Source organism: Lissotriton helveticus, chromosome 5_1 (assembly GCF_964261635.1).
Source record: "Lissotriton helveticus chromosome 5_1, aLisHel1.1, whole genome shotgun sequence".
In the NCBI taxonomy this organism is placed as follows: Eukaryota; Metazoa; Chordata; class Amphibia; order Caudata; family Salamandridae; genus Lissotriton; species Lissotriton helveticus.
Genome location: NC_136065.1, coordinates 2,038,789,280 through 2,038,816,737, shown reverse-complemented (window position 1 = coordinate 2,038,816,737; position 27,458 = coordinate 2,038,789,280). Strand labels below are relative to the sequence as shown.

Here is a 27,458-nt window from a genome sequence, read left to right as displayed (position 1 = left end):
ATTGATCTACTGTACTGGTTCCCTTATACAATTGTGACTGAGTGTAAATGTTACATGTATCTATCACCTGCGGCCTGCACAGGTAAGAGCGGTGGGGCCGGGCGAGGGGGGATTTAGATGGACAATGACTAGGGCTCTTACCTGCACGGGCCGCGGCTGGTATCTATCACAATTAAACAGTGACTTCCTTTCCCACTATTGGTGTATTACAAATTGAGAACTCATGAAATATGTTTGAAATAAATAAATACCCTGTTAACATTAAGTTACTTTAAACAACCCCAAATTGCTGTAACCTTGCTCCTCTGAGCCTTCTAGAAAAGCATCTGGAAATGCAGCCAAATAGGCAGCTCTTAAAAGCTAAAAGAAACAAGCATTGAAAATGCAATAGGTCTCGCAATAGAAGAGTTTGACATTTTTCGTTTTGCATATAGATGAGTGGCGTTGCGTGGATGAGTGGCGTTGCGTGGATGAGTGGCGTTGCGTGGGTGAGTGGCGTTGCGTGGGTGAGTGGCGTTGCGTGGGTGAGTGGCGTTGCGTGGGTGAGCGGCGTTGCGTGGATGAGCGGCGTTGCGTGGCTGAGCGGCGTTGCGTGGCTGAGTGGCGTTGCGTGGCTGAGCGGCGTTGCGTGGCTGAGTGGCGTTGCGTGGCTGAGTGGCGTTGCGTGGCTGAGTGGCGTTGCGTGGGTGAGTGGCGTTGCGTGGGTGAGTGGCGTTGCGTGGGTGAGTGGCGTTGCGTGGGTGTGTGGCGTTGCGTGGGTGTGTGGCGTTGCGTGTGTGTGTGGCGTTGCGTGTGTGTGTGGCGTTGCGTGTGTGTGTGGCGTTGCGTGGGTGAGTGGCGTTGCGTGGGTGAGTGGCGTTGCGTGGGTGAGTGGCGTTGCGTGGGTGAGTGGCGTTGCGTGTGTGAGTGGCGTTGCGTGGGTGAGTGGCGTTGCGTGTGTGAGTGGCGTTGCGTGTGTGAGTGGCGTTGCGTGTGTGAGTGGCGTTGCGTGTGTGTGTGGCGTTGCGTGTGTGTGTGGCGTTGCGTGTGTGTGTGGCGTTGCGTGTGTGTGTGGCGTTGCGTGTGTGTGTGGCGTTGCGTGTGTGTGTGGCGTTGCGTGGGTGTGTGGCGTTGCGTGGGTGAGTGGCGTTGCGTGGGTGAGTGGCGTTGCGTGGGTGAGTGGCGTTGCGTGGGTGAGTGGCGTTGCGTGGGTGAGTGGCGTTGCGTGGGTGAGTGGCGTTGCGTGGGTGAGTGGCGTTGCGTGTGTGAGTGGCGTTGCGTGTGTGAGTGGCGTTGCGTGTGTGAGTGGCGTTGCGTGTGTGAGTGGCGTTGCGTGGGTGAGTGGCGTTGCGTGTGTGTGTGGCGTTGCGTGTGTGTGTGGCGTTGCGTGTGTGTGTGGCGTTGCGTGTGTGTGTGGCGTTGCGTGTGTGTGTGGCGTTGCGTGTGTGTGTGGCGTTGCGTGTGTGAGTGGCGTTGCGTGTGTGAGTGGCGTTGCGTGGCTGAGTGGCGTTGCGTGGCTGAGTGGCGTTGCGTGGGTGAGTGGCGTTGCGTGGGTGAGCGGCGTTGCGTGGATGAGCGGCGTTGCGTGGCTGAGCGGCGTTGCGTGGCTGAGTGGCGTTGCGTGGCTGAGCGGCGTTGCGTGGCTGAGTGGCGTTGCGTGGCTGAGTGGCGTTGCGTGGCTGAGTGGCGTTGCGTGGGTGAGTGGCGTTGCGTGGGTGAGTGGCGTTGCGTGGGTGAGTGGCGTTGCGTGGGTGTGTGGCGTTGCGTGGGTGTGTGGCGTTGCGTGTGTGTGTGGCGTTGCGTGTGTGTGTGGCGTTGCGTGTGTGTGTGGCGTTGCGTGTGTGTGTGGCGTTGCGTGGGTGAGTGGCGTTGCGTGGGTGAGTGGCGTTGCGTGGGTGAGTGGCGTTGCGTGGGTGAGTGGCGTTGCGTGGGTGAGTGGCGTTGCGTGTGTGAGTGGCGTTGCGTGGGTGAGTGGCGTTGCGTGTGTGAGTGGCGTTGCGTGTGTGAGTGGCGTTGCGTGTGTGAGTGGCGTTGCGTGTGTGTGTGGCGTTGCGTGTGTGTGTGGCGTTGCGTGTGTGTGTGGCGTTGCGTGTGTGTGTGGCGTTGCGTGTGTGTGTGGCGTTGCGTGTGTGTGTGGCGTTGCGTGTGTGTGTGGCGTTGCGTGGGTGAGTGGCGTTGCGTGGGTGAGTGGCGTTGCGTGGGTGAGTGGCGTTGCGTGGGTGAGTGGCGTTGCGTGGGTGAGTGGCGTTGCGTGGGTGAGTGGCGTTGCGTGGGTGAGTGGCGTTGCGTGTGTGAGTGGCGTTGCGTGTGTGAGTGGCGTTGCGTGTGTGTGTGGCGTTGCGTGTGTGTGTGGCGTTGCGTGTGTGTGTGGCGTTGCGTGTGTGTGTGGCGTTGCGTGTGTGTGTGGCGTTGCGTGTGTGTGTGGCGTTGCGTGTGTGAGTGGCGTTGCGTGTGTGAGTGGCGTTGCGTGGCTGAGTGGCGTTGCGTGGCTGAGTGGCGTTGCGTGGCTGAGTGGCGTTGCGTGGCTGAGTGGCGTTGCGTGGGTGAGTGGCGTTGCGTGGCTGAGTGGCGTTGCGTGGGTGAGTGGCGTTGCGTGGGTGAGTGGCGTTGAGTGGCGTTGCATGTGTGAGTGGCGTTGCATGTGTGAGTGGCGTTGCATGTGTGAGTGGCGTTGCATGTGTGAGTGGCGTTGCATGTGTGAGTGGCGTTGCATGTGTGAGTGGCGTTGCATGTGTGAGTGGCGTTGCATGTGTGAGTGGCGTTGCATGTGTGAGTGGCGTTGCATGTGTGGCGTTGCGTGAGTGGCGTTGCGTGTGTGAGTGGCGTTGCGTGTGTGAGTGGCGTTGCGTGTGTGAGTGGCGTTGCGTGTGTGAGTGGCGTTGCGTGTGTGAGTGGCGTTGCGTGGGTGAGTGGCGTTGCATGGGTGAGTGGCGTTGCGTGGGTGAGTGAATGGTTAGCTGTTGCTTATGCGACGTATAGCACTTAATACTAAAGTAGGCAGACCTTCTTAGCCTTTGTGAGAATAATAGCAAAATAAAAATAAAAACCAGATCAAGTCAAGGACGCAAACGGCACCATGCTATTGTTTATTTACTCAGATGATTTGCATAAAAATGTAACTTGTGAGCACGTTTCTCTAACTCTCCAATAATCCCATTACAACACTTTGTACAAATGAGATTGGGACTCATCCTTCCGAAGTCGAGAAAAATGTGCAACGCTGTGTTGAAGTTAATTTTTTTAATTAACAAAATGCAAATAATGTGGAGAGATTTCAAGTGATTCAGGAATGGGCGCCCTTGTAAAGAGAAAGTACGGCCGGCCTGGGCAGTGATAGGGGAGGAGGGAGGAGAAATGCGAGTCACGGCAGCAGCAGCCTTTGATGTGCCTGCCGGCCGGCCGTGAATAATTAGGGGGTGAGAAATGCGCTCGGAGGGCTGCCTTTGATGTGGTAATGCGAGGCAGGCAGGCAGGCGGCTGGTGGCATTGTGCACGCGCTTTTTAGGGCTTGCGCAAGCGCAATGACCTAAAAAGCACATGCACTTGAAGGAATCGCCAGTGGAATCGCCAGTGGATAAACACTGGATAAGCCCCTATAGAGCTTCGCCAGCTATGCGCTGAAGCGCATCAGCAGGCGAGCCCTAAAAAAGCTAATTCTTACTTAATGAGGGACCAATCACCTTCCAAATCCAGTCTTTGTTGAGTTTTACCATCTTTTCCCTCTATTTACCACAAAGATCTGGAGTTACACAGTCTGTCAAGTGCCCCAGTTGTAGAAGGAAGAAAGCTGCTAATGTGCAGCATGGTTTGTTCCACACTGTGAAGGATTGTCTGTTCTGCCAGAAAATGTGCAGGACTCCCAGGGAGCATGAAGGTATACAGCTTAGGGAAAGAGTGGAGAATGAGCTCAACAGAGAGCTACGGAGACGCACTGAAGTGCGAAAGAGCAGCCAGTACAGGTGCTTCTTCCACAGGAACAGAGCTGTCTCTTCCACAACGGACTCCAGGGTGATGGACGCATTAAAATCAAAACTGCAACTCCAAACATGGCACCTCAACCATTCGATGTTGAGGACCTTGATGTAGAAGGTTGTTGAACTTCGCTTATACAATATTTCGCTATACTCTGTTGACAAAGGATACAATGTCCGTGTTGCAGTGGACCTATCGGTTGACATCCAGAACTCATTTGAAGTCGAACACCACCATTCGATGTCAACACGGATGACTTCGATATCAAAGCAATTCCGTCCTGCTCAACCTCAAAAACTCTCCAGAGCAGCAGTTGTCACTGACCATCATATCATTGGTTGACCTTGTTCAGGCCTCTTTACAGCCTCTACAATTTACTTTGATTCCGGGCTCAAAGATGATCAAACCCAGTAAGTCTGTGAATCCTCTGCCTCCTCTGATAAATACCCCCTTCCTCATACAAAACTGGTGTAACCACTCCTGCTCTGACAGGAAGCCCAGGCCAGTCTACACTGGCAGTACTTCCTGTGGACATGAAATGGAAGACCCTGTAAAGCACATGTTCACCAACAAAGGCATCTTGGCATTGCATAAATAACATCAAGGGTATTCCAATGGTAACGCGAATGGCTTGCTTAACAGAAAAGTAGTGGTTTCATTGCTTTCCCAAGGGAAGAATGAAGCATGATGGGTTTGATTCCTTTAGGATGATTGTGCAACAACTTAGGGCCAGGTCAGGAACCTGACCTCCCTCCCTCCCCGGATTTTCCTAATTTGGGGAATAGTAAAATATAACTTAATGGTTGAGTTTGTGACCCTTGATGGCTTGCATTGATTGAAGTGGTGCACAAGAAATTTTTCTATGCTGTAATAAACTTTCTTCAAATTCTTAAATATCACTCTTTGCTTAACGGGAAGCCATTGCATCCATCTGCAGGCCTGAGACCTGTTCATATCTTTCTAATTACTGGTTACCTAAAGCACAACATTATTTAATTCTGAATGGGATTTAAAAAGTAATTCCGGAAGCCCCAAATAAAGAATTGCTGATGTATACTTCTAATCTCCGATTTCTCACCTTAAAATCCCTCCGCAACAAATTGCAGCAGGAGATTTTAATAGCAGTACTCCTGTGCGTGGTGTGTGGCTTTGGTCAGCTCTGTGATTACCCCATACTGCCCCAGAAGTGATGGAGTGGAGCCAGATAGATACCCTACCTCTGCACCTTGACGTCGGAACAATTCTTTCTGTGCCTGTTCACTCGGATCCCGAGCTGCGCTCCCAACTTGAGGGCCTTTCAATGTAAAGATTCAGAGTGTGTCAAATTTACCGGAAGTTGAAGTCTGTCACAGACCCTCACAGGGTGTTTGTTGTGCTTGGGCTCTGGCCTCCACTTTTAGTTGTGGCCACTTTTAGTTCTGAGAATTAAGCCAATATGCACCTTATTGCAATGCAGGAGGTGCATAGCTGTCTTTGACCATAGGAGGGAGCATTTGAAGCTCAAAGGCATTTACCTGGCTGTAGTCCTAATTTTGAGTGTAAGGGGTATTTTGCAGTATATGAAGGAAATGTGGCAGCACCCCGAACAAAGTTGCAAGGCCCAGAAAGGAAAGATCGAAGCCTATTCCTGTATTTCCGCACAAATTCCACTTCCTGGTCGAAGTGTAAACTTATCGGCAGGAAAACCAAGCTGAACTCTACCCCATCCTGCTGCTCCAACTCTAGCAGGAAGGCACAACGGCGTCAATCACATTCCTTCGCTCTCACCAATTTCAAACCCTTTTAGCAATTGGTCTCAATTTTCCCTGAATTTCCAGGGACATCTTCAACCCCACAGAACATGGCGGCGTTCCAAGAGGCCACCTTTAGTGTGAGTCAGGGTCCCTTTAGTGTTCCTTGATACCTAGGGTGCTGTACGTGTCGCCATTCGGACTTATGCGCGTGGGTCTGCCACTTCAGGACCTGCTGCTGGTCCTTCACCAACTCTGGCCCCTACTACAACACAGACGTGGAAGTCGATTCCAGTTCCTTCCACACTAGTGTTGACGCCAAGCTGCTGATGCAAGGCCCGGTTGTGGTGGGACCCAAACTGATGTTGATCCATTCCAGGCCCATGTTGCACCATCAGATCACAAAGATGCGACCAGTTGTTCTGCAACTAAATTCTAACCCAAGGCCTTCACCATGACTCCAGTACTATCAGAGGCTTGCTGAATGCACCTCATGTCTCCCTGGAAACTGATAAATGGGGCGAAGGGGATTACTTACTTCCCCCTCCTTATACTGAAGATGCTTTGTATTTTTAGATTTCCATAATGCCAGTGGGCTAGACAACTCTTGAAACTGAGCTACATTCGCCACTTGGACCGCCAACTCAAGAAAATGCCTGATTTACAGTGGTGGTTCAGCGTGCACTATTTTTCTAGACTGTCAGTTGGCTACCATAACAATTCTTCAACCTAGACCAGCGTCATCTGATGTTGACTTGGTCCAAACCATACTCCTGCCGCTCGATTAGTCAACCTGTGGCTTGGTGACTTAGAACTGCATTTGGTGACTCAGACTTACTAACCAAACATCACACCCCGGAAATCCAGATGGAGAATCTGAATGTATTAATGCCTTTGGAAAGCGAAGGTTTTCTTTGACATTTTGAGTCCTCATATTCATTGATGCAGTTTGTTTCCTGGGAATGTACACCCATGCATTATGGGATATTGTCTACGATTTCTTACCAGCTGCCCCAGAGGATCTCATAGCCTCTTTTGCCCAAATAATAGATGATGGTCAGGATGCTGCAAAGTATGTACTCCCTGTTGACCTGGACTCTGGTTCTATAGATAAAGCTATTGGCACCATTGTTGTGCTCAGACAGCATGCCTGGATGAGGACAGTAGGGTTTAAAGGGGATCTGCAAGAGTCCTTATGGGCATGCACTTTGATGGGTTCAGACTATTTTGTAAGAAGCCTGATTAGGTGCTAGAATGTTTTCAAGACCGTCACATCACAGCTTGTTATTGGTTATTGTTATCGCCAGTCAGGCAATTTTTCACATTAGTAGAGGAATTTTTAGGTGCTACTGCAAAGTGCAAGCTTATAGTCAACATCAGCCTTCCAAACCTGTGCTATAGTAATGGACACTCAGCCATTTCATGTGCAAAGACATGGCAACAGGTGAAATTATTTGCACCAACAGGAGATGCAATTCTTAGTTATTCCTCCTGTGTTGCAGCATCTGACAAACTGCTGTGGTTTGTCCTCCTAGGCCTATGCCTGGCCTGTATGAGGAAGAATATTGAATCTGCTCCCTGGCCTGGAGATCCATTATGTTAGACAGGTGGGTTTTAAAAATTGTTTAGTGGGGCTACGTCCTGCCTTTGTTCATCCACCCTATCTTCCTCCTGCACCAGTGTGACTTTCAGAGAAGCACTCGACAAACCTGATACAGGAAGTCCATCTGTTGTTCCTAGGTATCAGTGAGCAGTGCTAGACTGGAGGAGGGTGTTTTTTTGTGCTATTTCCTCGTCCAGGCTAGGTTAATCCTGTTCCTGATAAATGTCTTTCTAAGTTCGGTATGCTCACCTTGGCTCAGATCTTTTCAGCTCTGGACCCAGAAGATTGAATGGTCTCCATTGACTTGCAGGATGCATATTTCCTTATAGCCCGTAGGCATTATCTTTAGTTCGAAGTGGGATTGGAAGCGCTTCAAATTGGCCTTGCACCCCTTTAGCCTTCCCTCTACCCCTCAGGTATTGAAAGAAGTGATGATGGAGGTAGCTGCCCACCCTAGAATATCAGGGATACATGTTCCTATGTCTCGACAACTAGCTGCTCAAGGTAGACTGAGTCCTAGGTCCTGGGTCATGGATATGATATGATGTGCTGTTTTTATATATTTTGTAATGCTTTTATGATACCTGCATATCGAAATAAAGCTATCAACCAACCGATATGATGTGATCATGGATCTTGGTCAGGACTGCTATGCTGCTGATTGAACTTCTGATCTTGTACATACCTCATCCTTGTCCCAAATGCTAGATGACATGTGGGCCCTGCAATGGAACCTCAGATTCATTAGGCCTAACATCAGGGTTGCCTCTCCGACTGCATCCACATCTCTCTGGAGACCTCTCATGGACCGCAAATCCACCCTGAACTGCGACAGGCCACTCTCCTTTCCTCAGCCGGTGTTCACAGTTGTGACCGATGCGCCACTGTGTGGTTTGGGGGAGGGGTAGAGATGAAAGGCCTTTGGTCTGTGATCAAGTCCCAGCTCAAGGTCGTCCTTTTAGAGCTTCAGGCAGGTTATCTATCAGGCCAGAAAGACTTCCTGCCATCTATCAAAGGGAGGCTGCCGCAAGTCCCCACATGACCACTATGTGGATTTGCATCAATTAGAAAGGAGTGAAGCCCTGGAGCCTTTGCCAGGGAGCCCCACATCTCTGGAGGTGAATGGACCAGCAGGACTTCATCCTAGTAACAAAGCAAAGTGAGCAAACGTCATTCGGTGGACCAGAAGTGGCATCTCCATCCAGAGGTAGCAAAGAGTCTCTCATGCTAGCGAGATTCATTCTGGCTATATCTATTTCCCACCGTCTAATGTGGTGGTCCATTATTATGCATGTTGAAGATTCCACCAATGCATTTGTTAGGAGACTCATTACAGCTGCAATGGGACGGACTCTTGTAAGCACTTCCACTGCTACCTCTCCTGCCTCAGGTTCTGAGGAAGATCTGTACATACTGGTCACAAGTCCTCTCCATCACCCCAGTCTGAGGCTGGAGGTTGTGGTACCCACAGGATGTTCAGTTTACCAATTCAGGAGGACCTCTGTCTCTGCACCAGGGCAGAGTCTTGCCTCAGTCACCACACACTACACCTCCATTTGTAGAGATTCAAGGGTGGCTATTATGTTATTGTAGAGTGCTTGGTGACTCCATTCGGAGTATCCCCAAGCTAGGCTTCAAGGTCTCCAAGTTTCTGCATGGAATCAGAACATTTATAGTTGTCTCCAGCAGCAAGTACACACTGTATCTTGACCGCTTTGCTTTTCATACATTGCACCACTCAGGAGATGTTAAATTACTAGAATGATCATATCACTGACATCTCAAATGAGCTTGATGATCACTGATGGCATCACTGCTAACACCATTTCCTATGTAGCATAGATCTTCTTAGAAGCTACTTTGTATCTCTTCAATGTAACTCTGTAACAAGAATAAATAGTAGATTTGCATGCCTCTCTCACGATAATCATACACTCTTCAGGAAGTTTCAAAAATGTATACCAGAAAAAACCAAATTAAAAAATATAACCAATAGCAAAACCATTCTACAATTTACACTTTTATTTTCATTTTGGATTTTTTGGAGTGTATACCTTTTGGTATTTGCATTTTCGCGGTGTTCTTTCTTTGTAATGTAATATGGTACTTTGGTTCGCTTGATTTCTTTTTAATCGATCATGTTTCATCTTTGTTATTTGCATTTTATTTTCCCTTCTTTTGCATGCACTGTTCTTTTAAAAAAATATATATATGTCTTGTGAGCAGACTATTTTGTGTTCTTTTTCACTGATCAATTCATTTTTTTAAAGTTCTTCCCACTTGACATTTCGGTTCAGGGAAGTTGTAGTCATCACTTTAAAAAAAGGTGGCATAGTAGTACCAGTTTAATGAATTTCAATCAGACTTGTTCTTTTTCTGTCTTATTGCCTTGCCTTCTTTTTTTTAATCGTATTACACTTTCCCACTTTTAATTTTTACGTGCATTATATTTTCTCTTGTGCAAACATTTGTCGCTTTCTTTTGTTCTAATGTTTTGCTTCCATTTTGCCTTTGTCATGGTCTCGCTCATCTTTTCAATCTTTATTTGGGCTTTGATTTTCCATCTTGCTGTTTGTCATCGCCTGCATGACCTTCTTCCCTTCCCTTTTCTATTCCTGCATGTTACGACTGGGTTCCCTTTTTTTTGCCATCCTGAACTGGTACCCCTTTTCTTATGTTTCTGTCACCACTGCTTTATTTTCATGTTTATTATTCGAGCGGTTTTATGTTTCTGATGTTTCTCTTTTCCATTTTTCCACTTTTCTGATCCTTCTATCTTCCTCTTCTTATTTTACCCATTTAAACTTGTTTCCCACTTCTGTTTTCTTCATACACTCCTGTTTCTCTTTCTGCTCCTAAACAATCCTTGCCCTTCTCTTCTACATTTACTCTTGCTGTGTCTTCTTCCTGTCACTTCCCCACCTCATCTCCTCTTTCCTCTTCTGCTTCTCTTGTCTTTGCTCATTCCTGTTTTCTGCTTGTTTTTCTCCTTTTGTTTCCTTTGCCCCCTTCCACTTCTTTCCATCTCCTACATGCTGCATGCATTACACCTCTTTGCCCCTTTCTTCTTTGCATCCCCCCCTTTTGTTTTCTTCAATTTACTTGATCTGTCCCTGCCCATACCTCCTATTTGCCCCCTTGCTTCTCTTCTCTTTTCTGATTCTCAGGGAAGTGCATGGTGCGGATCCTTCCCCGGATAGAGACCAGGGGCCTGACCTCGGACGATGTTCCGGAGCTGACCGAGAGCGTGCGGAGGACCATGCTGTCTGCTTTCCTCGAGATGTCTGGTGAAGCCAGAGACAAGGACCCTGGTGGTGGCCAGTGAATTTCAAGAAGGCAACTAAGGATGCCCAAGTGGCTGGAGGCGGTGGGGCTACCGCGAGGGGCTGGAGGCAGCAGGGGCAGTGATCAATGGGGCCAAATCGCACTTACAAAATAGGGCCTGAAGAAGGTCAACCTACGTATGAGAGATAAACACTTGTCAGTGGCTTATTATGAACACACAACCGAACAATGTGAGCTGGGTTTTTAGGGAGGACCTCACCCCTCCCATGATCAAGAAGTTAAAATGGGAACAGAGTCCATTCCAGCTACGAGTAAAAAAGAAATCTAGCGACGCCCCTTCCTTTGCAGCTCACTCACTTGGAACGGCCCATCCTAAGAGCATTAACTCAGACTGAGCCGCATGGCATGATCCATTTGTACCTCAGCGGGGAGCGGTGAGGGTGGACACACAAAAGCAAGAGGCATTCACCCTCAAACCCCTGTTCATAACAATCCCCTTCTTTTGCTTCCTTGTGCTGTGTCTGTTACCTTATTTATTTATTGTGAAGAGGCGTTCTTTTCCTTTGTGTGCTCTATTGCTACTCTGTGTTTTTTTTATTTGTGGCTCAGGTTTGTTTCTCTGAAGAGGAGACGGGACAAAGAGAAGTTGCTGCCTTTTCACTTGAAAATATATCTACATTTCCATTTTGGTTTTCTCTGCCAGTGGATGGTGGGTTTGCCTCTTGCTATATAAGAACTAGTTCAGATTTTTTTTGCCAAACACTCCCAATCCCTAAACCTGTCCTACATGTGGCAGCAATGGAATCCAATCTTTTTATTTTATTTTTGTATTTTTGGTACACCATTCAGTAGCTGTTTGCTGTGCAACAGTTTGAGAATTGTGTGTACTAGCTCCCAGGTGTTAAGAATCGCTCATTGTATGTGTGCAGGGGAGCGGGAGCCCTGTCATCCATGCCAGCAAGAGCTGTTCACTTTAAATTCAACAAACAATTGTAGGATATGTGATAAGAATCAATGAAGGCAACCTTTAGGAAGGGTTGAATATGTTTACTTTAATCCAGGGTGTTTTTGCAGTGTTAGGTGATTTGTTTTCACTCATGCCCTTGGTGTGAATTAATGTGCCTGGCAAATTATGTTCTAGTCGATGGAGAAGAGTTCAAGGGATGTTGATTACCCTTCTGCGATGTCTTTATGACCAATGCTTCAAGGGGTTGTCTCTTCTATACAGGCCCTAAAGGTTAATGCCTGTGTCTTCACCTGACCTCGTCTCGTCAGAGGTCAATTTGGCCTTTTAGGCCGATGCTCCAAATTTGTTCAGTGCCATTCTACCTGGGTGCGGCCCCTTCTCATTCGAAGCAGTCTTCAAGTGGCCTATAATTTAGAGGTAGATTGGCCTCTTGGTTGATCAGTACCGGGCAGGGTAGTGGTGCAACAGAATTATGGAAGCACCCCTTTTTTCTGACCAAAATGTTCACATCACCATGCAAGTCACAAGCTGATGGCCCCCCCCCCCCCACCACTTCCTAGAAGAGGACTGCATGGGGTAGGGTTGTTGCATCCACATACTCATAGTGCAACAAAAGCTTCTAGACAGAGTTGTTGCTTTGCTGTTAATAAAACAGGCAGTTGAGTTCAGTGTAGGTGAAATCTAAGCAAACAGTCTTCCTGATCTTGCCTCATGTAAAGAGCATGTTTGTGGACCCACCTTCCTGCTTATTTCTTGAGAAGCATCTGTGATTTGATTAATGCTGAAGAACAGTTAGTCCTGTCATTAATACTTACTTTTTCAATGAGGGAGAGTGTTAAAGGAAGTCTTGATTGTTTCTTTGTTTTTTCTTGTCGGGATTGCCTGCTGGTTGAGTTGGTTCAGTGGTGAGCAGCTGGAAAGCTACATGGGCACACTGAATGAGCTGACATCGGGCGGTTTGCCAGGATTTTAGCCTGCGATTTCATGCGGTCTTAACAGAAAGTGATTTTCCCCTCTTGCCCCAAATTCTTCATAGGAATTAACCCGTAAAATGAAGAGACATTCAATTTTGTGACATACCAAATTCTAACCTTGATCTTCTCCAGCACATTCTACATCCCACTCTGTTGTATACTGGCTTTTATTTCTTAGAGTTCTTCCTCTCTTGTAACCTCCGAAAAGGTTCACAGCACTGGTGTTTTAGCACTGTACTGTCAAGCACTGGTACAGTAGGATTTGGCCAAAAGTTTTGAGAATTGATAGAGTATGTTGGACAGCTTATCTCTGATATGGGCCTTTACCATGCCCAATACTTGTGTGATGGGGCTCCGCGAGCACTCCATGCAATATTGACCAAGTTAAGAAAAATGTCTGTACCTCCTTGGAGTTATATGCATTCAGTAGGTGTACAGGAACTGGATTTTTTGTCCTCTGTTGTGCAAGAAAGGTAGACGAATGTGCCCTGGTCGCACATAGACTCAGTTTGACCAAGATTCTTTAGGTAAAGGGTATTGGGCAGGTCTTTGGTTGGAATTCCTGGTTTGTAGATCGAGTAGTTGGCAGGTCTTCTGCTAGAGACTAAAGGTTGGGGTGGTGCACTTGTACCACACCATGAAGCTTGAACGTTTCTTGGGTAGTAGCCATGAAGCTTGGGCAATAGATACTGGTATAGGACAAGGCATTTGGACTCGCGTTTGCATTAATCTGTGATGCTGGGACTTTGAACCTGTCCTTAAGCTTTTTTTTCTTTTTCTTTTTTTTTGTTTTTGTTTTTACTATGTAGCTTTGAAAAAGAACTTGTAAAACCACATGAAGATTAGAAAGCCGGGCTTGTAATAGACCGTAATATTATGCAAAATCTCTTGTTCTAGACAGTAAACTTTGGGCTGAAGTGGCTATGCTAGACATTGGAACTTGGATAGCAGTGTGTGCACTGGACTATGTCAAAGCACTTGCACTACACTGTGAAGCTTGTAAAGAATCCTTTATTCTAGAATATGTTGCTTGTCTGAAGCCCTTCTAATAGACTTATTAGATAAAGACCAGGCACTGGCGTATGAACAGAAGTTTGACAAGAAGCCTTTATTCTAGACCTTGCATTTTGGGTAGGAAAGGTTTTTTACTAAACCATGAAGGAAAAAACCTACATTTTGACCATTGACAGAGTTCTGGTTTTAGTGTTCTGGATCATAGAACTAGGCATGAAGCTTCGACAGAGACTCGTTCATTATTTTTTAACTACAGCTCTAGTACTAAAAAATGAAGGGTAAACAAATTCTCTAATCAAAATGTGATGCCAATGCTAATGCTGCTGTCTTGTAAAATTAGGCTTTAGGCAGCGTTTGACCAAAAGAGAAAGAAGCATGAACGGAAGCTCTGGTGGGTGTGAACCATTTAGACTATGAAGCTTGGACAGCTATTTTCATAATTAATTGCAAAACTTGGACAGAAGACTAGCCACACAACTTGGCTAGAGGTTCTTGATTTGAACTATGAGATATGAATAGAAACATGCATGCACTTACGTGAGACAATGGCACTTAGACAGAAGCTCATACTAGACAAGAAAGTGTAAACGGAACCTTTTGTAGGAGACCGTGTACTCCAAGTAGACGTGGATTTAAGCATGAGCTGCCTATACTAAAGCTGTTGTACTGCAGTTTGAGCACTTGTACACCACTCTCCCATTAGAGCATGGAGCTTAGTACACTTCGTTGTACTAGTTTTAAATAGCCTAATGAAAACTGCTGAAGTAGTATTTTTATACCTGGGGGAAGCTGTTGCATCAAAGAATGAATCCTTGGTGCAGTCTTTTTTTGTTTTGATTGTTTGTGGGGTAGATGTGTTAGCTGTAGATCCTAAAGATCCATCTAGAGTTTATGGGAGGGTTTGACAAGAAATAGTTTCAGCTCAAACACTTTGGAAGATGCCTACCTTACAAAAGCGTGGACTTTTAGTAGCTGCTTTTGTTAGAATTTGGTTCCTTTATATAACTCTTATCCAATATCCAAATCCAAGCTCTTCGATGTTCCTACATCCATTTTTACAGCCTGACCCTGAAACTTAATCTAGCATTCGATATCTCAGTTTCGGATGAAACACGAGTATCTCAGCGCTGTTTTGATTGAAGCTCTGGTATTGCATTTCTTCACCTTGGACAAACCACTTTTATCTCATTCCAGCCTTCAGTGAAGCTTCTGAATTCTTTTGCTGAGTCTTGTTCAGAGCTCTTGTAGTCCTTTGCTAAGGTTTGGCCAAAACCCTTGTTTCATGTGTCTCAAACTTACAGAAGTGTTGACTACCACCTCTATACCTTGATTTCTTGTTTTCCTTTCTGAATTTTAGCCAAATCTTATTGTCTATCTCTCAACTTTGGCCAGTTATTCTGCCCCCACCTCTTGATACCAATAAACCCTGTTGGAACTAAAGTTGTTTTAGATGGCTTGGCCCAGCCTTGCCATCCTAAAACCCTTGTATTGAAAATCTTGGGCTCTGTTTCTAAAATCTGACCGGTACTTTTGTTAAGTATTGATTGAAATTCTACTTTCCGGTTTCTTAATATTGAATGACGACATTCAACCATATTTGACTGCAACACCTCTATCATGTCCCCAAGGCATTACTGGATCTCTTGGATTCCACCCCTCCACTTTGACTCTGACATTCCAATCCTGTCCCTCAAGCTATCCTAGAATTCTTCAATCCCCTCTTTGACTGATCATTCTGCAATCATGTCCCTTACCCATCATTGATTACCTTGAATTCTATTTTGACATTGGCAGCAACTTTTGTTGAATCTGTCTGTAATGGGTTAATCGGTTATTGATGCTCTTTACCGTCTGTATTTTGCTGACGGTTCATTGAATACACTCATGACGATTGTCCTGCTTTCTGAACTCATGAACTTGGCTAAATATTGTTTTTTATCTTTCTGTTGCGCTTTCTAAATTCAGTTTTTTACAAACTGAAAATATAGGCCAAAGTTTTGTGTCTTTTTTTAATCATGTGGAAGCTCTGGCATTTGACCCTCCTTTTTGGTTGGTATGTGTAACTGACATCTCAGTCTTAATTAGTTTTTCAATGGTGAATTGAGGTATTTATATTCGTCGGTTACACTTCGGCCACCTGACTCAGTCGCCTTTGATGCAAGCTCTAAATGGATGCACTTGTATTAGAGCCAGGTTGCATTGGGGTTACCACTTGTACTAGATATTAAATGGTTGGCTGAGTGACAGTCTGTAACAGTCTGTACCATCACGGATCTTACAGCCAAAGTGAACTGTGAAAGGAAACACTTTTGGCAGGAGGAAGCTTATGTTTTTCCTCTTTTTTTTGCTACGGGTTCCCAACAGGAGATGCTGACGTTTGGGATGAAAGCGGGGATTGCATTTAAAGAGTTACTGGTCGGAGTTAGCGTACGTGGCCAAACCAGGGCAGTTGTGAAGAGTGAAATCAGTTTTGTCCTTTTTTTCCAGGCAGTTGAATGTATGAGGATCAGAAGGATCGTAAAATCAACACCCTGGGTTTGATTTTGTTTACACCTATTTTGTTTCATTTTTAATGTTTTAACATATATATATATATATATATATATATATATATATATATATATATATATATTTTTTTTTCGTTTTGTTTACGCAATAGCAATGCCTTTGTGTGAAATCTGTTACAAATGTGAATTTCTTTTGCACATTCAAAGATGCTTTTCTCCAACCCTATCTTTCTTCACTACTTTTCCTGTCACCCGGTGCCCAGTGCGTTTTTGCTCTTCCTCTAAAAGATGTTGCTGAATTGCAAGGTGGGATGGCAGCATGTTGGAGGTCAAGAAATAGCCAGCTGTGGTCCTTGGCAAGTTGAAGGATTCTAGTGATGATAAAGGGAGAGAGGGCTAGCCTTAGAGGTAGAGATGTGTGCCTACAGAGGAAACAATAGTCTGGAGGAGAGGTTCCAGCTTGGAATAACGGCTCTGTGATCTCAGACAATCCTCCAGATTTATATTATTTATGCATTTATGTAGTTCGTTTTATTTTCTCACCTCACTGTTAGACAATTGTTCAGTGGCAAAGCACTTAGACCTTATGCTAACAATTATGTATCGGAATGATTTTAACTGCAATTATGTAATCCAGTGTGGCTTAAGTGCAGAGCCTTAGGCGATAGTTGATAGTGCATGAAGCCAGGTGCCACAGGTGGACAGAGCCATGCAGAAGAATACGCAAAGAGATGCGGTCAGACGAGCCCAGGGGAGGAAACGCTTCCTTTCATACCCATCTGCCCTATGTCTGAGCAATGGATGCAAGTATTGTAGGTCACGTGTCCCTTTTCCCACTTTTTGGTTGTGCAGTCTCCTCCTCTGGCGGGGAGCACAGGCTGAATCTTTTGCAAAACGGCAGACAGGCAGGAAATTGTATCTCCCTATGCTCTTTGTAATGCCATCTGTGCAGTATGCCACACTGTTGCTAGGTTTCTCTGCCAATGTCGCTCTGAGGGACCTACCTGCTTTTTGTCTCTGTGTGTACTTTAGTTCCCCATAGTTGCTGCCATTTCACCCTTTGCAAGTTGACTCTAAGGTAGATGATGGATGAGTTAGCAGAGAAGATGAGAAATGTATCTCTCTCTCTCTCTAGATTAAAGTCGTCTGGCTCCCTGTCAAAGAACTTTTGCAGTCTTGTCTGCACGTGCAATCATCTGCAATGTAAGGACGTAAGTGATGTATGTCCTTGGATACCCTTGCTAACCACTGCAGTTTCTAATATCACCTGGTTTTCGTTCTGTAGGAATTCCAAAGCACTCCAAACACATTATTTAATCTGCAATGGAGCAGAATGTCAAGTCCCTGAAGTCCTTGCAGGGATGTGAAGGAACTGGCATGTCGTCCATTTGCCAAGGTCGCTAAGGTTTGACAGGTGGCAAACTGTCAGGGAATGTTTTGAACATTCAGGATCCAGTATTTTTTTTATTTGTTCTTTGTTATGATTTTATTGTTTGTGCTGTGATTGGCAGTCCTGCTGTGTCAATTTACCCGTTTTAAGAACCTGGCGCCCTTGGGGGTTCCCAGCAGTCCCAGGGAAGTGGCAGATTTAGATTTTATGAACACCGTTGTAGGGGCCCACGGAAAGAAAACTGATGTTAAACGGGCTTGGGTGGGGGAGCGAATGGGCACGCACCCCTCCTGGCAGGGCTGCTGTCAACTGTTAAAATACTTTATGCACACAGCCAATGCAAAACGGACTGCCCTCATTACAGAAAATGTGGAAAATGGGTGTGCACCACACGTTTGATGGGTGTCATGAGGGAATCGACTGCTGAAAACGAACAGCAACATTGACCCGGAAGGAGTGGGGAGCGTAGAGGCCATTTCTTCCGTAGCGTTGTAGATGTATTTTTTATGGATATACGTATAATGATCAGATCCAACAACTTCTGTGCTTCAGAACCACTTGTCAATAAAAAGACACCTGGCTACGAAGTGGGACTACTGTTTACTTCTTAAGTGCTATGCAGTGTAACTGTAAGGAAAATGTGTTAACATAACAAATATACTTGCGAACAGTTCTGGGAAATGATCCAAAAGGTTTTGCATGCAAACTGTTACTCGAAATGGTCCTGGTCCATTAGCCGTTATTAACACTTTTGGGAAAACACTGTTTGAGGCATATGAGTTGCAGATCGTACACTTTGCATTAGATTGCCACCTGGTGTTGGGCTCGGATTGCAGGTTGTTGTCTTCTTGGAAGAAGTCGAGAACGAGATAGGTGACTCCTCCCTTGGATAATACTGCGCATGGGCATCGACTCCATCCTTCGATTGTTATTTTCTGCCACTGGGTTCGGATGAAAGTTTCTCTGCTCCGGCTAGAAAAACACTTTTCAGCAACTTCGAAGTGCAAAAACGTCCTAAAACTACCTTGGACATCGAATATAATACTTTCGACGCCATCAGCTCCATTCCGGTCATCGACGTGGGCAGTTGGGCTTATCGACGCCGTGCGGCCTACACCTCATGGACAGAACTCCATTCAAAAGATGCCCGGTATGTCGAGCAAAATTCCCACATAGCGATCATCCCGAGGTCTGCAACCTCTGTCTATCGCCAGAACATGACGAGTCGACCTGCACAGCTTGTGCATCCTTCCGATCGAAGAAGGCCATCCGGGATCGGAGGGCCCGTCGACACGAGATGAAGAGATCAGCCCCAGAACCTGAAGATATCTTCGATGAAGAGGTTCCCCTCGTTCCAGAGGAAGATTCACCTGATCTCCAGATCGTATCAGAGGCAGAAGACTCAGATGACTCCATTCCTTCGGGTTAGCGCGCGAGTACTACTGCCCCTGCACCATATACATTGCCCAAACCGAAGGCAAAGGTCAGCACTCCGCTCACAGGGCCCAGTCGAGACCCCGCCTTCGAGCAAACAGCTAAGCCTTCCGGTGCTTCGACACCAAGCAAGCCACACGTCCCGATTCCACCTCTTCCATCGGCACCGAAGCCCAAAGATCCTTCGATACCGAAGCCAAAAGATCCTTCAGCACCGAAACCAAAAGGTCCTTCGGCGCCAAAGCCTAAAGAAGTACCGGTACCGAAACCAAAAACCGTGCCCGTACCAAAACCGAAAGAAGCTCCAGCTCCGATGCGGTCCACTTCTACACCTAAAGATGCGAAGCCAGCGTCTGACGCCTCGAGGCCGACAAGACCAGCTTTCACTCCAAAAACACAGTCTTCAGTGCCGAAGCCTACAAGGCCTGATTCCGAGGTTCCTAAGCCCTCAAGCAGCCTAACAAGCCGAAAACAACAGCTTCGGCACCGAAAACTTTGCCACAGGACGTTGTAACACCTCCCAAGGCAAAACATCCAAGACAACCTCCGCCGGAACCGAACAAATCGACGCCTAAGAAGGTTGTAGATGAGGAAGAACTTTTTACACCAGATCCTAAACAAAAGATCTACATAAACCCAAAGACTGGCCATGTAGGTGCTATACCTCATAAAAAGAGACCAACAGAAGCACCACCTTCACCTGTGGTTCCTGCCAAGAAAAAGGACTGTGCAACTTCTCCTAAGCACCCTTCCGCTCCTATACCTCCTTCCTCTCCTGTTCCTCCTCACATATCACCTCAAATCTCTCCTGTCCCTTCTCCATTATCATCACATTCGCCTCTGCAGATTGATGATGAGTACGATTTAGGTGGTGGGGAGGATATACAAGAGCCAGATGCATACCCTGTAGATGAGGATATACAAGACCCAGATACATACCCTGTAGATGAGGGTATGTGGGAATTTTCACATCCACACAATGTGCCTGACATTCCTGATCCACAATCATACCCATCGAAACCTTCCCCACCGGAAGATAACATTGGCTTTAATCATCTCTTAAACAGAGCTGCTCTTTACCATGGAGTCCCAATGCATTCTGTTAACATTGAGGAAGATTTTCTCCTAGATACATTCGAACAGTCACAAAGGTCTGCTCAAATTCTGCCCATGATCAAGGGGGTCATAAAACATGCTCCAGGAGTATTTAAAGACCCTGTACACACTAGAATACTAAATCCAAGAATTGAAAAGAAATATAGGCCTGCACCATAAGATCCAACCTATATTAAAGGACACCTACCACTAGTAGTGTCCAATGCAAGAAAAAGGGCGAATTCTCAAACTTCTGGTGAAGCGCCCCCACCTGACAAGGAATCCAAAGTTATTGATGCGTCAGGTAAAACAATAGCTGCACAAGCTACAAATATTTGGCGTATAGCAAATACACAAGCCCTCCTCTCTCGTTACGACAGGGCTCATTATGATCAATTAGAAAAACTACTTGAGCACCTGCCAGACCAGTATAAAGATCAGGCAAAAGACCTTATACAGGAAGGCAAATTAATATCCAAAGCCTCTATAAACTGTGCACTAGATGTCGCAGACACTGCATCCAGAGCAGTAAATACCAGTGTCATACTCAGGAGACATGCGTGGTTACGCATTTCAGGGTGCAAACAAGAAGTACAAACCACTATTTTGAACCAACCATTTAATCAGAACCAATTATTTGGCCCAGAAGTAGACACTACACTTGAAAAGATGAAAAAAGACATGGACACCGCCAAGTCTATGGGGGCTTTACAGTCAACACAAGCTAGAGGCTCCTTTCGTCGCTCCTTCTATAGAGGAGGCTCCAAACAAACTGGAGCAGATACGACAACATCTTTCAAGTCACACACACACAAACATCCTCTAACAAGGGATATTTTAGAGGACGATACATAGGCAACAATAGCAAAGGAAGAGGTCGCGGTAACAACAACAATCGATCCTCTTCCGCAACAAAACAGTGACTTCCCTCTGCTCCCCCAAGAGCATTCCCCCCAAGAGCATTCCACTCCTGTAGGGGGCAGATTAACACAGTTCCTGCCTGTCTGGAACTCCATCACAACAGACAGGTGGGTAAGACCGATTATCCAACATGGCTACTGCAACCCCTCCGCACATACCTCCCAAGCAGCGTCCAATGTCTACAGACCATCTGACTCTGCTTCAACAAGAAGTTCTATCACTTCTACAAATAGATGCTATTCAATTAGTTCCTTTAGAAGAACGAGGAACAGGGGTTTATTCGCGGTATTTTCTGATTTCCAAAAAGGATTGGACACTGAGACCAATTCTCGACCTCAGGCCCCTCAACCAGTACATACAGTCAGATTATTTTCATATGATCACTCTGCAACAAGTGCTCCCACTACTGCAACAAGGCGATTTCCTTTCAACACTAGACCTAAAGGATGCCTATTTTCACATTTCTATACATCCTGCTCACAGGCAGTATCTAAGATTTATAATACAAGGACAGCACTATCAGGTCAAAGTCCTTCCCTTTGGAGTCACAACAGCACCACGGGTGTTCACAAAGTGCTTAGCAGTAGTAGCAGCACACCTCCGAACACAGCAGATGCATGTCTTCCCTTACCTAGATGATTGGCTCATAAAAGCCAATTCATTCAACCAATGTGTCCAACACACACATCAGACAATTCAAACGTTGCACAACTTGGGGTTCACGATCAACTACACCAAGTCGCAACTGCAACCTTCGCATGTACATCAATATCTAGGGACTACAATAGGCACATCTACAGCCCTAGCGTATCCCAGTGCAGCCAGGATACAGAGCATTCAAGCCTCAGTTTCAACTTTTCAACACCAACAGTCTCTGCAAGCCAGGGTGTTCATGAGACTAATAGGCATGATGGCATCTTGCATCTTCATAGTACCACACGCAAGATTACAAATGCGCCCATTACAAGAATGCCTAGCACAACAGTGGAACCAAGCTCAAGGTCAACTAACAGACCTGGTGTTGGTAGACAGCCGCACGTATCGCTCTCTGCAATGGTGGAACACCAAAAACTTGACAAAATGGCGGTCGTTCCTCGAGCCTGTTCCACAAGTAGTGCTCACTACAGACGCATCCCACACAGGATGGGGAGCCCATCTCTTACATCATACCACTCAAGGTCAATGGAACAATCAACAACAACTGTTACATATCAACCATCTAGAGCTGCTAGCAATATTCTTAGCACTCAAGACGTTTCAACTTTAAGTACAGAACAAAGCTGTCCTAATCCGCACGGACAATATGACAGCCATGTACTATATACAAAAACAGGGTGGGCCACACTCTCTGCAACTGTCCCAGCTCGCACAGAACATTTGGAGATGGGCCATTCCTCACAACATACATCTGTTAGCAGAACACCTTCCAGGAGTTCACAATCAGATAGCGGTTCTGTTAAGTCGGCAGTCACAGCAGATTCACAAATGGGAACTGCATCCACAAGTTCTTCAGCCATTCTTCCAAAGGTGGGGTCATCCACACATAGATCTGTTTGCCACCCACGAAAATGCAAAATGTCCAGCCTTTGCCGCCAGGTTTCCACACCCATTGTCCAAGGGCAATGCGATATGGATGAACTGGTCAGGCAGATTTGCGTACGCTTTTCCGCCTCTCCCCACTAGTAGTGCGCAAGCTCAAACAACAGTCTCTCAAACTGATACTAGTAGCTCCCACATGGGCACGACAGCCGTGGTTCACCACGCTACTAGATCTCTCTCTAGTTGCACATCAAGTTACGGCTCACACCCTCCCTGTTAACACAGCTCCATGGAGAGATCAGACACCCAGACCCACCAACTGGATTTGGCGATCTGGCTCCTGAAGTCTTAGAGTTTGGTTATCTAAACCTACCACCAGACTGTATGAATATCATTAAAGAGGCTACAAAACCCACTACCAGAGCGTGTTATGCCGCTAAATGGAAAAGCTTCGCAATACATTGCAAAAATAATCACATTGATCCACTGGATGCTTCCATCCAAAATATCATTTGTTACCTTTTACATCTACAAAGGTCTAATTTGGCTTATTCTTCCATACGCCTGCATCTTGCAGCAATTGCAGCCTATTTACAAAACAGGCAACATCTATCTCTTTTCAGAGTCCCTGCAATCAAAGCATTCATGGAGGGATTAAAATGAATAATCCCACCCAGGTTTCCACCTTCTCCTGTATGGAACCTGAACATTGTCCTTACAAGACTCATGGGACCCCCTTTCGAGCCTCTAGATAAATGTGAACTGCAATTCCTAACATGGAAAACAGCTTTCCTTGTTGCCATTACCTCTCTCAAAAGAGTAAGTGAAATACAAGTGTTCACTATACAAGAACCATTTTTTCAAATACATCCTAATAAAGTGGTTCTTTGGTTTAGGTGAAAAGGAGTGATAACCTTTGGAAGAAATTTTGGATTAAACCTATCTGTAGTTACCTGTGTTTTTCCAAAACCCAGACTCTGTAGCAGAAAGGGCTTTACACACATTAGATGTTAAAAGACCTCTTTTATAGTATATAGATAGGACTAAATCCTTTAGAAAGACAAAACAGTTGTTTGATTCTTTCTCTCCTCCACACAAAGGCAACCCCATCTCTAAAGGTGGGATTGCAAGGTGGATTGTAAAGTGTATACAAATATGCTATTAAAAGGCTAAACGTACACAAACAGTTCCTCCTAGAGGGCACTCCACTCGCAAACTAGGAGCCTCTATGGCTTTCTTAGGAAACATACCACTAGAGGACATATGTAAGGCAGCAACATGGTCTACACCACACACCTTCACTAAACACTATTGTGTTGATGTGCAAGCCAAGTAGCAAGCTGCAGTAGGCCAAGCTGTCCTTAGAACACTCTTTCAAACTACTGCAACGGATACAAGCGACCACCGCTAGGGGAGACACTGCTGCACAATTGATGCAAAGTGTACGATGTGCAGCTCATATGCCTCGAACGGAAAATGCTACTTACCAGTATGCATCTGTTCTTGGCATGTAGAGCTGCAGAGTCGTACACGCCCTCCGGCCTCCCCGGGACCTGTATCCGTTCCAGTTTTCATCTTACTTAGATGCACATGCATGGACATCCTTTTCTCTTAACTTCTACTAACTCCATCATTTCCCATCATGGCGAAAAACAATCTAAGGATGGAGCCGATGCCCATGCGCAGTATTGTCCAAGGGAGGAGTCACCTATCTCGTGATTACAAAGACTTCTTCCAAGAAGACAACAACCTGCAATCATCAGAGCCCAACACCAGGTGGCGATCTAATGCAAAGTGTACGACTCTGCAGCTCTACATGCCAAGAACAGATGCATACTGGTAAGTAGCATTTTCCTTTATTACTTATCTCTTATCTTTTTACCAAAAAGCCCAAATCTTGAATATGGTGTTGGCGGTACCAACCGGTCCTGACAAAGGCTGCCTCTTATGTTACCTTTTTGGCTTATCTACGTAGATAACGCTGAAACCTTAATCTTATTGTGTACAGTGTTGGTGCATATGAGTTGATAAGCTTTTTAAAGGAAAAATACATTGTTACATGAAAAGAGTATTGTCCATTTTAGCAGTGAGTGGGTACCCTTGCAGTTCATGTACAAGGGACTCGGTGGTGGCTCCTACAGGGGCTCCGGGGCACAGCCCTGTCACCTTTGTAGTGCCACACTGTGCACCTTGCCTCTCCCGACTGCATATTCATTTAGCAGTGTTTGTGAGAACATTACTTTCTGCAAAAACCCTCTCAAACTCTTCAGACTCCTGATGACGGGCATAGGGCGCTGTGGGAGGATCCTTCTACAGGGTGTTGTTTAAAAACACAGCATTCCGTTGGTGGAGTTCTGGATTACGCTTGTGAGGGGCATAGTTTAACTCCTATCCCGCGCGGTCCATTTTATTTAGCAGACATCCGCTATCCTCACTCCCGATAACTGACTAATATCCACCACTCAAATTACTTTCATATTTCACCCTACTAATTCACCACTAATCCTTTTATAGGTTTCCAGAGTAGCGTGCTACTCGCCAAAAAAAGCAACCCCCCCATCAGGGGGTAACAAGCGCTATATAAATACAAACCTTTTTTTCCTCTTCTGTCCTTCTGCTATCCTTCTGAATCCAAATAACTGACTAACCTATCCACCACTTAAAATTACTTTCATATTTCACTATAGTAACTCAACACTAATTCCTTTATGGATTCCGGAGTAGCCTGCTACTTGCCGAAAAAGAGCTTTAATGCCTCCTCAGGGCAAGTAAGCGATATATAAATGCAATTACAATACAATACGGTGCATGCCTCAGGCAGCAGAGTGTACCTGCTAAAATGTGGCATTGTTGAGGCTAATGAGGAGCCACATAGAGCAAGAGGGGTAGGATCCCCAGCGCAGTGCCAGCTGTCTCTAGGGCTGTACTTCCAGTCCAATCAAGAGGCTGGGCGAGGGATGGAGGTGGGTCTCCCCCTTTATAACTCTGGCTCCGCTGCTCTTTATGGATTTTAAGAGGAAATGTGAGCGAGTCAGAGCGCAGTTAGACCTAGAGCCCAGCAACCTGAGGAGCCCACTCAAACCTGTTTATTAAAACAGAGTGCCTGTACACCAGATGTTGAAATTGGAGCTCCCTGTACACCAGTAGGTATTAATGACGGTCAGTAATTGAGTAATTATTGGCATAAAGGAGAACACATGGCAAAATGCTGGTGCTGGCATGCAAGAGGTAATACCTGGCAAGGGTGGCATATTGGGGGATGGAAGGCCTTGTACGCAACAGGGAGTACAAAGAATGAAAAAATGCTGCCTATTACATACCTGAGGTAATTGTTGATCTACTGGTCACCTGGGATACCAAAAAAGTTCAAAGATTTTCAAAATCCTCTGTTTTTTCTTTAATTGATTCTTTATTTTCTCTTTTGAGATATGCAGGCACAGCCAACGCGTTTCATTCCCTATTACTGCCTTGGGAATTTCATCAGGGCATTGGAAAGGATCATCCGAATACGATGGTCCAAAGTGTAATCACACCTTCGATATAAGTGCTAGAATGGTATTATGTCAATAATATTGACCCACGTTTTCCGTTAATAAACAGTCCGTATGGCAAATGAGATTTAATATGGAGATTGGAAGGCCTCTGTCAGTAATATCCGTCCTCCTTCCTGAAAATGGGGCAATTTGTTACTGGATTATAATGTGTAATTCTTGACATAAGTCTGTACCCATGACAAAATTCTGACATTGCTAACCGGGGAAAATTTTTAATATATAGGAGGCACCTAAAGAAAACCAAAAAACGAAGTGAACGCTTACCAAGTATTATGGTCCACCTCTTCCTGAGGTCACCAACCACCACTGAGGGACACTGCACTTTGGGTTTGTTGTTGAACTTCTATTATTTGATGCATTTTAAAATTTCTTTTGCTTATCTGAAATAGACAATTAGTTATAGAGTCCTTACCTTAGAATTATCCCCAGGTATCAGACTGGATCCGGAGATATTTTTTTTCTTCTTTGCAGTACCCCTGCACGTTGGTAGGTGGTGCTTGTCAACCCAGCGTCTGTCGTCTGCATCGTGGTAGCCTTGATAACGTCGCGGTATCCACGTAGACGTTGCCCCTACGCGCTGACGTCAGTTCTTTCTTTTTCTGCGCCAGCGCAGATCCGGAGAGAAGCTTGCCCCTTTGACAATTTTTGACAAAACTTTTTCGACTTTTGTTGACCTCTTAAGTTTTCTACCAACTCCTGGTGCACAAGGGATGTTCCATCGTCCGGGCTTCAAGCGTTTTGACTCCTGTTTCAAGTTGTCAGTTACCAATCTGCAACTCAGGTGCCTCTGTTACCTGGAGCACGACCCGAAGTTGTGCTCCGACTGCCTGGCCATGGCCCCAAAGTTATTGCGGGAGCGGTCCCTAAAGCTTCTGGAGGCTCGGCAGCCCCCATCTCTCGTCATCGAAGTCTTCGCACACCACGGGTAAGTCGAAGCACAATAAGAAAGCGAAGAAGCACAGTCGCTCTTCGCCTTCTCCCTGTCCGTCCGCCTACGCGACACAGGATGCGGAGGGTCGTCACTCTCCGGCTCCACCTGCTGGGTTGACTCCACGCTTCCCTCCCTTTCCGGGAGCCAGAGCAACCCTTGCCCAACTTCGTCAGTTTTATGAAGCGATGCATGCCATCTTTGGGCAGCTCAACTCTGCCGGCGCACCTTTGGGCCCCCCGAATCTGTTGGGGGCCTAGGCCTTTGACGCCAGCGTTTCTGGCCCGACGCCACTGGATCCGCGCTGGTCGACCTCACTGGTCCTTCCCCGACGCAGATTTGACAGTCAACGACACCAACGCCGATGATGCTGGTTGTGTCCCAAGCCGGAGTTGACCCTGGTCTCCCTCTCTACTCTAACGTGGAGCCAGACCGACATAACTCAACGCTGGTACCGGAGCCGAAGGGTACTTTTGTGCCCACATTTTTCCCTGGCGTTTCCTTTCGCCCTAACTGGCGGCCAGTGGAGGAGGAGGATGATGATGATGATGATGAAGATGATGATG

At 46.1% G+C, this 27,458-nt stretch overlaps 1 protein-coding gene across 2 annotated transcripts in view; it reads left to right on the top strand.

Annotated features, from left to right (window-relative positions):
- AGPAT1 (1-acylglycerol-3-phosphate O-acyltransferase 1) overlaps positions 1 to 16,111 on the top strand; it is a 250,685-nt gene extending 234,574 nt beyond the window's left edge. For both annotated transcript variants that reach the window (XM_078645850.1, XM_078645851.1), the window contains exon 7: positions 10,452 to 16,111. In XM_078645850.1, the coding sequence (XP_078501976.1) occupies positions 10,452 to 10,609 (158 nt within the window). In that variant the 3' untranslated portion in view covers positions 10,610 to 16,111. The remainder of the gene's footprint in view (positions 1 to 10,451) is intronic.
- Positions 16,112 to 27,458: the final 11,347 nt, after the last annotated feature.